Source organism: Agelaius phoeniceus, assembly GCF_051311805.1.
Source record: "Agelaius phoeniceus isolate bAgePho1 chromosome W unlocalized genomic scaffold, bAgePho1.hap1 SUPER_W_unloc_1, whole genome shotgun sequence".
Taxonomy (NCBI): Eukaryota; Metazoa; Chordata; class Aves; order Passeriformes; family Icteridae; genus Agelaius; species Agelaius phoeniceus.
Genome location: NW_027509866.1, coordinates 5074104 through 5087347, shown reverse-complemented (window position 1 = coordinate 5087347; position 13244 = coordinate 5074104). Strand labels below are relative to the sequence as shown.

Below are 13244 nucleotides of genomic sequence, written 5' to 3'. Positions count from 1 at the left end.
AAGTAAACTGCTCAATTAACAGATGATAATTGCCCCAACTTTAACAGAGGGTAATTGAATACACACCCAGCTAAACCTGAGACACTGTTTCAGCCTTGGAAAGCAGGATTTGGTACCAGGATTCTTTAGGGAATGCAACCCTGATTGAAGGCAGAGATAGAATCTCCAGAGCCTGCAGCCAGAAATGGACAGTTGTTTGATACTCATTTCAACATCTTCTCTTTCGGAATTATTTACTAATGATTATTTGCTTTGCCTACCTAATATTTTTGTAATTTTTTGCAAATTTGCATTATCTAAATTACACTGTTCCTTAAGTTAAGTTTGGTGTCTGTGTCTTTGGTGCGGGCCCTGCCCACTGGCAAAACAGGGCCCAATCCTGCCTAAGTGTTACCTGGGGAGACAAAACCCTCACTGCAACTGTGCCCCCTTCCTCCTTGATCCCCACACTTCATGCACTGATCATGATGTCCTATGCTCTGGGGTATCCCTGGGGTCAGCTGGGATCTCCTGTTCTGGCTGTGTCCCCTCCCAAGCTCCCCCACACCCTCAGCCCCTCCCCAGCGTGGCCGAATGAGGGGCAGGACAGGCCTTGGCTCAGTGCGAGCTCAGCAAGAACAAAACCATCTCTGCGTGCTCAGCCCTGTGCTCAGCCCCCGGGCCCGGCATTTCCTCCACTGCCACCCCGGAGCCCCCTTTCCCACCCCTCTGCCCCACGGCCGCCGCAGCACTGGCTGACAATAGAAGCAATTCTGGGGCAATTCCAAGTTTCCTTGGTTCCTGCACAGCTCCAGCTCAGCTGCTGGCAGGTTACAATTAAAGAAAAGTGCAAATTCAGCCCAATACAGATATTATTAAAAGGAAGGGAAAGCTCTGTGTAGCTGTCACAAAGGTGACAGGGATGAAGAGAATAATGATTCTCACATTTGGAAAAAAACCAAGCCTGGGAATTCAGTAATTATTTGGGAATTTAGCTACTTGAGCTGGGCTTCTTGTGGGACTTTTAGCAGCCTTGTGTTCCTCGCCATGTGGTGAATGAACCTTGTCAGTCTTGCTGGTATCATTTGCTCCATTTCCACCAGTGATTTTAACAAACTTTTCAAGTAGGGACAACAAAGTATTTTCTTTACACTCCAGTCCCACAACAGCCATTTTCCTCATCAGTTCTCCCATAGGTCGCTCAGACAAAGCTGCATCCAAGTTTCCAAGAGTTCCTCCAGAGAGACCCACAACCTCCTCAGAGGAAGGAACCATGCTGTTGTCAAAGGCAACTGGGGTCAAACAACAGTGCCCTGAACTCACTGTGCCAAAATAATTTTGCAATCTGGTTAAGAAAATATTAGAGAGATGCCATTTGCCCTGGAGCAGGGCAAGTGTGACATTGTCCCCTGTGTGTGTGGCCTTCCCAGGGTGGGGGTTTTACACCTGAGCCAGTTTGGGTAAGGGGGGTGGTGTTCACCCCCTGAGCAGGGATTCCCCCACTGTTTCAGGCTGCAATGTAAGTTGGAACCAAATGCATGTTTTCAATGCCCATCTTCATCAACTGCTAGAAACAGGTGGGGCCGTGTTCTTGATCTCTTCCATGACTCAGCCCTGATAACGCCCTCCAGGGGAGATATCTTCTGGGAATGGGCCATTGGGTGTCACTGCAGGACTGATCAAATTCCATCCTCCCATTGTGGGATGCTCCGCCCAGGGGGAGGATCCAAGCATTCCTACCTGCATATAAGGTGAGCCTTGCAACACCAGGAGCAGCTTGCCTACTGGATTCCCAGAGGACAAGAGCTCCAGAACCACCACTGGACCTTCAGAGGAAGACCTGACCCTTCTACAGGATCACTGCTTGGACAGAATCACGTTCATCACTCCCACAGGACTGCAGCCACCATTTAATGGGACTGCAGCCACCAGCCTGACCAGCAGGGTGTCGGGTTATATCCTGACTCTGTCAGTTTAAGGCAGTGATTCTGCATCATTGCCTTGATCTTCATTTTCTTATTAAATTGTAATCCTGGTTTAGACCCTCCCCAGGTTTGCCTTCAAACAAGTACAAAATTCAATGTACTTATCCCTTGTTTTCTTCTCAAAACAGGATTTTCCATCCCATAAACTTGGCCAGATGGAGGAGGAGGCTGTGAGGAAGAAGAAGGTGCCCCAGGAGCCCCAGTCAGGTGAGGAGGAAGTCAATGTCCCTTTCCCCCTCTCTCCTGCTCCATCTCCCAGCCCAGCACAGCCCCCGGCTGCAGGACAACCCTGCTGCCAACCCCGTCCTGCTGGGGATGCACTGGGGGGATCTCCTTCCCCTTCCCTGTGGCACGGAGGCAAATCCCATCCTCTCCTTGTCCTTCCTCCCCCAGGGAAGAAGCTGAGGATGGAGACCACGGAGGACAAATCCCCAAGGCAGAACATCGTGGAAGAGGCCATTTTGAGTGGCTCCACAGTGCAGAATTCCAACGTGGAGGACAAGTCCCAGAGATCCCACAGGAGAAGGGGCTCCAAACCCAGCCCAGGGTGCTCTGAGGAGGAAAGACCCACCCTGAGCCAGGAAGGTGGACAGAGCTTCAGCCAGAGCTCGGAGCTGGTGGCCCATGAGCAGCTTCATGATGGGAAAAAGCCCCACAAGTGCTTGGAGTGTGGGAAGAGCTTCAGGCAGAGCAGCACCCTGATCAGCCACCAGATGATCCACACTGGGGAATGGCCCTATGAGTGTGGGGAGTGTGGGAAGGGCTTCAGCTGCAGCTCCACCCTTTTGACCCACCAGTGCATCCACACTGGGGAGAGGCCCTACGAGTGTCCTGAGTGCCAGAAGAGGTTTCACACCAGCCCTGATCTCGCCAGGCACTGGCAGATTCACACAGAGGAAAGGCCCTTCCACTGCCCTAATTGCGGGATGGGCTTCAAGCGCAAGTACCACCTCATCAGGCACCAGCTCATCCACACTGGGGAGAGACCCTACGAGTGCCGCACGTGTGGGAAGAGGTTTCGGACCAGCTCAAATCTCCTCCTGCATGAGCGCATTCACACGGATGAGAGGCCCTTCTACTGCCCTGACTGCGGGAAGAGCTTCAAGCACAATTCCACCCTCATCAGGCACCAGCGCATCCACACTGGGGAGAGGCAGAGGCCCTACGAGTGTCCCCAGTGTGGGAAGAGCTTCACCAGAAGCTCTCATTTGACAAGACACCAACGGAGCCACCCGTAAATGAAGCCCTGCAAGTGCCTCGATTGCAGGAACAGCTTCATGCACCACTCCAGCTTCATCCCCCATGGGAGAAGCCAGATTGCAAAGAGCCCTGGTGATCCATGTTCCCTGTGATCCATGCTGGGAAGACACCTGTACCTTTTCCTGCCCTTTGCCAATGACCTGATGTGGGATTGGAGAACATGAGGGTCTGGCCATGGCCCTGTCATTACATTCAGTCCCACCTCAGATCATTGCCAGGGACAGGAAAGGGACTCTTTCTCTCTCCCTGAGGAGAAGGGTGTCCTTTCCAGGCAAGAAATATTGTAGCCAGGCAGACCCTGTGAGTTGTGTTGTAGTTTTCCCTGTAAACAGTTTTATTTATCCCTTCTGTTATCAATATTGTTTCTGTTCCTGTTTGTTCCTTATCTCGTTGCTGTTCCCAATAAATTGTTCTTATCCCAGCCCGGGATCTTTGCCTTTTGTGCTTTCCATGGGAGGCGGGAGGGCAGCGAGGGCAGCGCGGTTTTAGCAGGAGCAGGAAATTGGGGAATCCCATTCCTGAAGCCCGGCCCGTGGAAACCGAGCATCCCAGCTGGTGCCAGCCCTGGTGGCCATGGCAGCAGCCTTGGGAGCGGGTCCCTGGCTGGGGCTGTGGGAACCTCTTCCCTCTGGTGCCCAGGGACAGGAGTGGAGGGAGCGGCTGCAGCTGAGTTGGGGCAGGCTCAGGTTGGATGTCAGGAAAAGGTTTTTGCCCAGAGGCTGCTGGGGCCCTGGCCAGGCTCCCCAGGGAAGGGTCCCAGCTCCAGGGCTCTCTGAGCTGCAGCAGCGTTTGGCCAGCGCTGCCAGGCCCAGGCTGGCATTGTTGGGGTGTCCTGTGCAGGGCCAGCAGTTGGACTGGAGGATCCTGATGGGTCCCTCCCAGCTCAGACAATTCTGTGCTTCTGGGATCCCATCAGCCTGGGGATGGGGGCTGCCAATGGTTGCCATGACAACGGGCTCTGGCTGCAGGCCTGAGCTGGTGTCCATGGCAACCACCCCTGGCATGGGGTCTCCATGGAGCTGCCAAGGGACTGAGCATAGCAGCAGGGGGCTGGTGATGGTTGCCATGGAAACTGACCATAGCAACAGTGGACTGGTGATGGTTGCCTGCTAAGGATCAGATTTGTCACAGGTCCTCAGAAGGGTTCCATGGGGACTTTCCAAGAGTCTCCAGGCTGTTCCAGAGCTGGAATGTCACACACAGAGACAGGGGCTCCATGGAGACCTCCCAGGGCTTTCTGGGATGGTAAAGAGCCCTGGGGTCAGAGACAGTCACAGCCATCCCATGGTGACATCCCAGGAGTCCCCAGGCTGCCAAAGAGCCGGGATGTCCCAGACACTCACATGGGTTCCTGTCATGACCACAGTGGGAGCTTCAGGCAACATTTATTAGAGAAGCTCCTGTTGGGTCACGAGGTGCAGGAACAATCCCCAATACTCCCCATAGATCCCCAAATGTCACTGTGTAATCAGTGTTCCGTGCTTTCTTTCCAATGGAAAACAAGCATCCTTATCCTCCAGGTGTCCATGTCTGAAATTGGATTCCACCTCCAAAATTCTGGATATCCAAGGGCTGCTCCCAGGCACAATCTGCCAGTACCATCAAGCCTGGGTGGCCTGGACCTCTGGTGACTGCCCCTGCAACACTGGGGCTGGGTTCTTCCCTCCCCATGGAGATCACTGGGACACTGTGGAGACCTCATGGAACCAAGGGAATCATTGTGGCACCACTGGAGCCCATGGAACCAAGGGGCCATGGTGACACAGTGGGGCTTCATGGAACCCAGAGACCATTATGGCTCCGTGGGGCCTGATGGAACCATGGAGACCATTGGGACCCTTCAGGGCCTGGTGTCACCAAGGGGGCATTATGACTCCTCAGGGCCTCAGGGAAGCAAGGGACCATTGGGACACTGTGGGGCCCCATGGAACTGAGGGAACATGGAACAGACCTGGCTGGTTCGGCTTCCCAGGGGTCCCCTGACAGGTCTGGCTGATGTTGCAATGTCAAGGGCCGCCTCTTATCAGCTCCTGGAAAACTGGGGCTCCGTGCTTTTCTTGCTATGGGAAAGAACCGGCCCCCTTTTCAGATGCCCATTGCCAAAATTGAAACTCTCCCTAAAGCAATTCCTATATGCAAGGATATCACTCAGAACAAAATCCTGCTTGCTCTGGCTGGCCTTGGCCTCTGGTGGCCATTTCTCATCTGCCCCTGAAACACTGGGGCTCTGTTCCTTCCTTCCTATGGAAAAGAACCGGCTTTCAGGTCCAGTGACCATGGCCAAAATTAGAATTTGGCCTCTCAATTCTGTTTATCCAAGGACTGATCTCAGACAAAAGTAGCCAGGACAGACAGGTCAGGCTGGCCCTGTCCTCTGGTGATTTTCTTAGACTCTGAGCTGAATGTTTTCATTTGAAAACACCTTGGAGAGGGCCCGGAGATCTCCCAGGGAGGTATTTTGAAACCTCGGGCACATGAGCACTATATAAGGACAAAGGAGCTCTGTGCTCTGCGCTGTTGTGTTGGTTTTGCATCACGGAAGTGATGTTCTAAGAGAAGCTGCTAGCAGTTTCCTCCATGTCTGACAAAAAAAACAATCAGTAATTATCTTTGAGAATTGACAATCTGTTAAACTATGAAGGAAACTGTACACGCCTCTGTGAAGGCACATGTTAAAGATGGGAAAGCCTGGGAGGGTCTCTTTCCCTTCTGGCTGGCACAGAGGTAACAAGGCTGACCCGGCCCCGTCTCAGCCAGGCCAGGCCGGGCGGCTCCTGCCGTGGGGCCGGGCCCCTTCCCAGGGACCCCGCCAGGCCCCATCGGCTGCCGGGCAGGGCAGGGGAGGCCGCGGGGCCGAGGCCGGGCCAGTCCATGGCTGCAGTTGGGAACATCTGGGCCCTGCTGAGCCCTGCCCCGCCGCCAGCCCGGGCCCAGCCAGGATCCACCGGGCCCCAGGAGCAGCCCCGGGCCGGGCCGGCTCGGCCAAGATTCTGCCACCCTTGGGCTTCAGCCGCAAGCCCCGGGCAGGGGCAGGAGAAGCCATCGGCCCCCGGCCGTGCTGCTGCTGCTGTGCTCTGGCCTGGCTGCTGAGGTCCTGGCCCTGCCCCAGCGCGGCCCATCCTGACACAGCCCCAGCGCAGCCGCTGCAGAAACCTCCATCGTAAAACAGCTCCGGCCGCAAGCACCGAGCCCGGCCGGGGGCACGGAACCATCTGCAGGCCCCGGGTGAGATATGAACTCTTTCAGTGCTTCCATCCTCCCTCCAGTGAGAGAAAAGGACAAAAATGAAGTCACCCAGGTCACTGAAGGGGAAGCTGAGTCCCAGATGGGAGGAATGAGGAGATGCCTTGATCTTGGGGCTGAAATCCTCTTGTAAAGCTATGGAGAAGGATGGAATTAATATATCAGACTCTCTTTTCCCTATAACTAATTGAAAATATGGGTAGATGACCTGTTCAGCAAAAACCTCCATGCTAAAGTAGGCAAATGTTGAAGTAGCTGTGATCCCATGAGAAGTTTAAACAGAGAAAGAGAGAAGAGTGGTGAGATCCTGTGCCCTCAGGGAGAGAAGAAGAAGATCTCTGTTCTCAGAGATGAAGATGATTTCAGAAATGGATGAAGAGAATCTTTGCTCTTGAACAGCTCATCTTTAAACTCATACCCCATTAGTTGACATGGCCCATAAAACCAGCTGTGGGTTAAGCTGTGAAAAATGGGAGGGACTTCACACTTGCATATTTTCTGGGCACCTGCTCTTCGTGGGAATTGAGAGCCACGAGAGAACATTTTTCTTATGGAGAAGTCTCCATAGCATGAAAGAGAGTCTCCTCTCCCTAAGTGAACTGAAGAAAGACTGTTCTAGATGGTGTAAACTGACTGAAACTTTCCGGTTTTGTCTCCTTGCATTGTCAGCAAGAAAGAAAAGGTTGTAGGGAGAGGAGAAGTGTTCAGATTCTTATTATTCTTTTTTCTATCTAGTGGTAATAAACTTTTCTATATACCCTTTTAAAATTTTGAGCCTACTTTGCCTTTCTCCTAATCCTATCTCACAGCAGGAAATGAGTAAATATATTCCAGTGAGTGCAATGGTAATTAGCTAACACTGATCCCACTGCACTGATAGATGCATTGGCTGAGAAATCTCAAATTAGCAAACCAAAATCACTCCAGATACATTCCTGATAAAATGCATTAGAGCAGAGGGAAATCAAGGCAGAGCCATGGTTTGTCAGGACTTGCCGCATCCTGATGAGCCCTGTGGTGCATTTGGAGCTGAGCCCTTGAACCTCAGGGCCTGAGAGGAGATGGCACAAACCTTTCCAGGAGTCAAAGTCAGAAGAAAACCCCAAAGTGTCTCAAAGCATGAATGGGTCCCACTGAGGTCCATCCCCAACACAGGCTTCTCATGGACATCTTGGAGGAGAGAATTGGAGGCCAGGATTAACCAAAAACCTCTAAGAGTCTCAATATGGAAAGGAAATTCCAAACTACCTTAAAAATTTTGAGTATCTCAAAGCATTAATGAGACCCACTGAGTGTCAGTGCAAAGCTCTCAAGGGACTCGTTAAAGCCGTTAATTGGGGCCATGATTGCACAAACCTCTCACAGAGTCTCTATCAAAAGGGAAACACCAAGTACCTTAAAATAACTGAAGTACCCTGAAGTATTAATGAGCCCCACTGAGTGTTGTTACTGACAAAGCCTCTCCAGGGACTAATTACAGCAGATAATTGGAGGCCATGATTGCACAAACCTCTCAGAGACTCCAAGGCAAAAGCCAAAGCCAAAGTCCTTTGAAAAAGCTGCAGTCCCTGCAGGGAGCATGAAGGAGCCCCCAGGGCCATTGCTGAGCAAGGCTCCCCAGGGACTCCTTGCAGCAGATCCTTGAGGCCACTGGGATGTGGGCTAGGGGGGGATGCTGAGGGCAGCACAAGGGGCTGACAGTGCCCAGCCTGGCTGGGGCTGTGCCAGGAGGCCCCAGGGCCTCAGGACAAGGTGTCTCCTCCCAGCCCTTGCTGGCACAGACCCTGCTGTGGCCCAGGGCACCAAGACTTGGCTTCTCTTTGTCCCTACCTGTCATCACTGCCTGCAGATCTCTGCTCTGCCTGGGGCCTGCGGACACTCGCTCAGTCGTGTCCCTCTCTGGGACCCATTAAAAGTCCAAGAAAGTTTGGAGTTGGATTCTGCCTTGGAGTTCTGGAGAGGTTTCTTCAGCTCCCTCTCAGGGACTGATGTTCAGGGCCTGAGCACAAAGCCCCAGAGGCTGATTAAAGTCCCTGTGCTGTGTCTGCGCTGCTAAGCTGGGCTGGGCTCCTGGCACAGAGGCAGCTCCTGCTCACCAAGAAGAGCTTCAAAAGCACATTTCTCTGGAGGAGCAGCCCAGCAGGGCTGGGGCACTGCCTGCAGCCAGCCCAGGCACAGCACAGAGGCACAGAGAGCTTCAATCAGTCAGGGCTGGGAAGGGGCTGAGAAGTGCCTGGGGCACAATCACTGCCAGCCCTTGGCACAGGAACCTCTGGCTGCAGGACAGTGCAGCTGCAGCTCCTGGAGCCATCTCCTCAAGCTGGAACATGCCAATGCCTGCAGAACCTGTGAGTACATTCTCTGCTTGTCTCTTGTGCAGAGCAGCCAGGGGTGCCCAGGGCTGTCCTGCAGAGCAGGGTCCTGCAGCCCAGGGTGCTGTACTGGGGCAGGGACTCTGCTGCCTGCCAGGGACAGCTCTCAGCCAGCCCTGGCAGCTGCTCCCAGCCCTGGGGGACAAGATCTGGGTGGGGGGAGACAGCTGGTGAGGCTTGGAAGTGTTCTCCTTGTGTGGGGAGGATGCTGCATTGTTCAGGACTGCTCCCAGCATGGCATTGAACTGCAGAACATTTCCAAATAGATCACACAGGAAGCACAGTGAGGCAGGGGTTGCATAAAGGGGAAAATCTGCTTTTTAAGTCGACTGCCCTGGTTGCCTTAATGGGAAACTGCCCATAGATATTCATCTCTCAGTTCAGGCTGAGAAAAATAAATAAAAAAATTCTCTTAGATCTGAAACAACTGGGCAGTTACAGAGATCAGCACAGGTCCCCTCAGAGTCACCATCAGTGTTGCTTTTTCAGCCTCCTCAGGGTTGTTCTGACGTTGCCATCAGAGCCTCCAGGGCCAGAGCTGCCCCTGGGCAGTGCCTGAGCTGGGAGGGCTCTGCAGGGCAGAGCTGAGCCCCCAGGGCTGGGCTGGGCTCTGGCAGCACTGGCAGGGCCCAGCCCTGGGCACAGGGAAGCAGCTGCTGGCAGGGACAGCTCCAGGCAGCAGAGCCCTGGGCAGGCAGTGGGGGGAAAGTGCCCCCAGGCTTGCTGGGATATTTCAAGTCCTCTCCAAACCCAATTATTCCATGATTACTTTTCTTACAGATCCCCATGCCAAGGCACAGCAAATGTCCAACAGCAGCTCCATCAGGCACTTCCTGCTGCTGGCATTGGCAGACACGCGGCAGCTGCAGCTCCTGCACTTCTGCCTCTTGCTGGGCATCTCCCTGGCTGCCCTCCTGGGCAACGGCCTCATCATCAGCGCCGTAGCCTGCGGCCACCACCTGCACACGCCCATGTTCTTCTTCCTGCTCAACCTGGCCCTCGCTGACCTGGGCTCCATCTGCACCACTGTCCCCAAAGCCATGCACAATTCCCTCTGGGACACCAGCAACATCTCCTACACTGGATGTGCTGCTCAGCTCTTTTTCTTTCTCTTCTTCATTGGAGCAGCCTACTATCTCCTGACCATCATGTGCTATGACCGCTACGTGTCCATCTGCAAACCCCTGCACTATGGGACCCTCCTGGGCAGCAGAGCTTGTGCCCACATGGCAGCAGCTGCCTGGGCCAGTGCCTTTCTCAATGCTCTCATGCACACGGCCAATACATTTTCCCTGCCCCTGTGCCATGGCAATGCCCTGGGCCAGTTCTTCTGTGAAATCCCACAGATCCTCAAGCTCTCCTGCTCTAAATCCCACCTCAGGGAACTTGGGTTTCTTGTTGTTACTGCTAGTTTATCATTTGGTTGTTTTGTATTCATTGTTTTCTCCTATGTGCAGATCTTCAGGGCTGTGCTGAGGATCCCCTCTGAGCAGGGATGGCACAAAGCCTTTTCCACCTGCCTCCCTCACCTGGCTGTGATCTCCCTGTTCCTCAGCACTATCATATTTGCTCACTTGAAGCCCCCCTCCATGTCCTCCCCATCCCTGGATCTGGCAGTGTCAGTTCTGTACTCGGTGGTGCCTCCAGCCCTGAACCCCTTCATCTACAGCCTGAGGAACCAGGAGCTCAAGACTGCAGTGAGGAGACTGATGGCTGGATGCTTTCAGAAACATTAAACTGCTAGCCAATTTCTATAAACCACTTGTAATAAAAGTAATTTTTCATATTTCTTGTTGGTTTGGATGTAGGGTCTTTTTTCCTTTGTTTTAGTTTTTCATAATATCTACAAAGAAATGTCATTATTTGTGCCATTTCTCATGTTGTTTCTCTCCACCTTCCCTGTGGCCACAGATTGTGTCAATGAGGGGCTGCGCTCTTGGTGGCTTTAAATGAACTCAAGGATCTCCCAGCAGAGTTTTCTGCAGAGATGCCCTTTTGTTGCCTTCTCTGGAGCTGCAGCAGCAATGTCTGTGTGCAGAGCTGGGGCAGATCAGTGCTGGCCCAGCAGCTGTGCCCAGCAGCAGCAGCAGCAGCAGCACTTGGTGTTGCCAGTGCTGCTGCCGTGGCCCTGCCCCGCTGCCCTGGTGGCCCTGGTGTTGCTGCAGGGCCTGAGTGCTCTCGGGGCCGGGCACAGCCCTGGGGGTGGCAGTGCCGGGGCTGCAGCAGGGACAGGCCATGGGCACTGCTGGGGCAGCGCTGACGCCTCAGGCCAGGCCCTGGGGGCTCCAGGCTCCTTGCCCAGGCTCTCTCAAGAACACGGCCAGGCCAATGCTCAGCACAGAAACCCCCGTCAGCAGCCCCAGGCTGGCCGTGGGCAGGCTGGGGGCAAACAGCATGGCTGGGGCTCTGTAAGGGCCCTGGGCCAGACAGGAAGGAGCAGCAGAGCAGGGGCTGATCCATGCCCAGTGCGCTGCACAGCCCAGGGCAGCGTCCCAGAGCGTCCTCATGCAGCTGCCAACAACATCCCCCCTCTGCAGCCCTGGCCTCTCCCCCAGCTCACACAGGTGCCCCATCCTTGCAGGCACAGACACGGCAGCACTGCCTCAGCAGCCCCTGTTTGCATTGCACACAGCAGGGCCAGCACCCCCATGCTGTTGCTGTGGGGACATGAACCTGAGGGAGCACAAATGCCATCAGCCCCTGGGGCCAGCAAGGCCTGGGGGACACCAGGGAAACCACTCAGCTTTGTCCTGGCCTCTGCACTCAGCCAGAAAGTTTGTTCCCATCAGCTGGGAGTTTCCTGTGCCACTGCAGACGCTGTTGCTCAGAGCCAGGGCTGCCTGGCAGCCACCCCCAAACTGCCCTCAGCATTTCCTTTGTGCCACCTTTGCTTTCTTTACTCTTCTCTTGAACAAATTTCTTGCTATTGCTCACCTGTGTTCCCTCCCCTGCAAACAGCCCATCCCTGTTTGCTCTTTCCTCTCTGGCCCCACTCCCCATTGCAGTTCCTGGCTTGGCACCATGGGAACGTCCCTTGGGCAGCAGGATCATCCTACAAGTGCTGCCGGAATTGTCTGCAGGCTCCTGCAGTGCCTGCTGCTGCTCCCTTGCCAGAGGCACCCCAGGCCAGGGGGGCACATCTGGGCTGCTGTGTCTGGCTCTGGGGCTCCCTGTTCTGGGCAATGAGGAGGAGCTGCAGAGGCTCTGCAGGACTGACAGGATGGGCTTTGGGGCTGGCAGGAGAAGCTGAGGGACCTGGCCTGCTGGAGCTGCTGAAGAGGAGGCCCAGGGCTCATCATACAAGTCTTCCACGGGTGGTTCCAGAGACTCCCAGAATCAGCAAGGTTGGAAAAGGCCTTGGAGATCATCAAGTCCAACCTGTGCCCTGACACTGCCTTGTCTCCCCTGAGCCTCCTCTTCTCCAGGATAAACAACCCCAGCTCTCTCAGCCGCTCCTCACAGGACTTGTGTTCCAGACCCCTCCCCAGCCTTGTTGCCCTTCCCTGGACACGCTCCAGCCCCTCCATGTCCTTCCTAAATTGGGGGCCCAGAACTGGACACAGCACTCGAGGTGCTGCCCAACCAGTGCCGAGCACAGGGGAAGAATCCCTGTCCTGCTCCTGTGTGGGCAGTGTTCACAGGGGTCGCAGGACGAGGGAAGAGATGAGAACCCTGACACCATGTTTCAGATGGCTGATTTATTATTTTATGATATATATTATATGAATAGAAAATGATATATTGAAAACATACTAAAAGAATAAAATAAAAGATTTCATCAGAAGGCTCGAAAGTAAAGGAATGGAATGATAATAAAATCTTGTGACTGACCAGAGTCCCAAAACAGCTGGACCTGTGATTGGTCATCAACTAGGAACAATTTCACCTGCTGGGTAAACAATTCTCCAAATCACATTCCAATGCAAAACATGGAAAAGTTAAAGCTTCCCAGCATCTCAGGAGAAAATATTATAGCGTGATGGTCCTGCTGGCCATACCATTCCTGATCCATAGGAGTGCCAGGGGTTGGATGAGGGAAATGGTGGGGAAGGAGTGGGGACAAAATCAGATTAATTTACAGCCATGAATGTTCTTGATCTTTTATCTATTCAGACTGCATTAGGAGGTGCTGGGGGTCAATATCAATAGGACACTGCTGATAATCAATCAATAAAAACAAAAAGAAAACAGGAAAAAATGGTTCTTTCTGCTTTTTTTCAATATAGCAGATTCACTTTAAATACACTTCTGAAAAGTGTCTCATTACCCACAGAAGAGTTGAAACCTTAAAATTATTCCCATGGGCTTTTCTTGTTTGGGTTTTTTGAACAAATGTTTATGAGTCATTTTCACTGAATTCCTGAAATAAGAGCTCAAGAACGAAGAGGCCTCTGGAGTATTTAAA

At 53.5% G+C, this 13244-nt stretch overlaps 2 protein-coding genes across 2 annotated transcripts in view; one reads left to right on the top strand and one right to left on the bottom strand.

Moving 5' to 3' along the window:
- The window catches only part of LOC143692459 (uncharacterized), a 515676-nt gene that overhangs the window by 322508 nt on the left and 179924 nt on the right, over nucleotides 1–13244 (bottom strand). The window lies entirely within an intron of this gene.
- LOC143692390 (olfactory receptor 14J1-like) lies at nucleotides 9643–10575 on the top strand. The gene has a single exon (XM_077172625.1). The coding sequence runs from the start codon at nucleotides 9643–9645 to the stop codon at nucleotides 10573–10575; it is 933 nt and encodes a 310-aa protein (XP_077028740.1).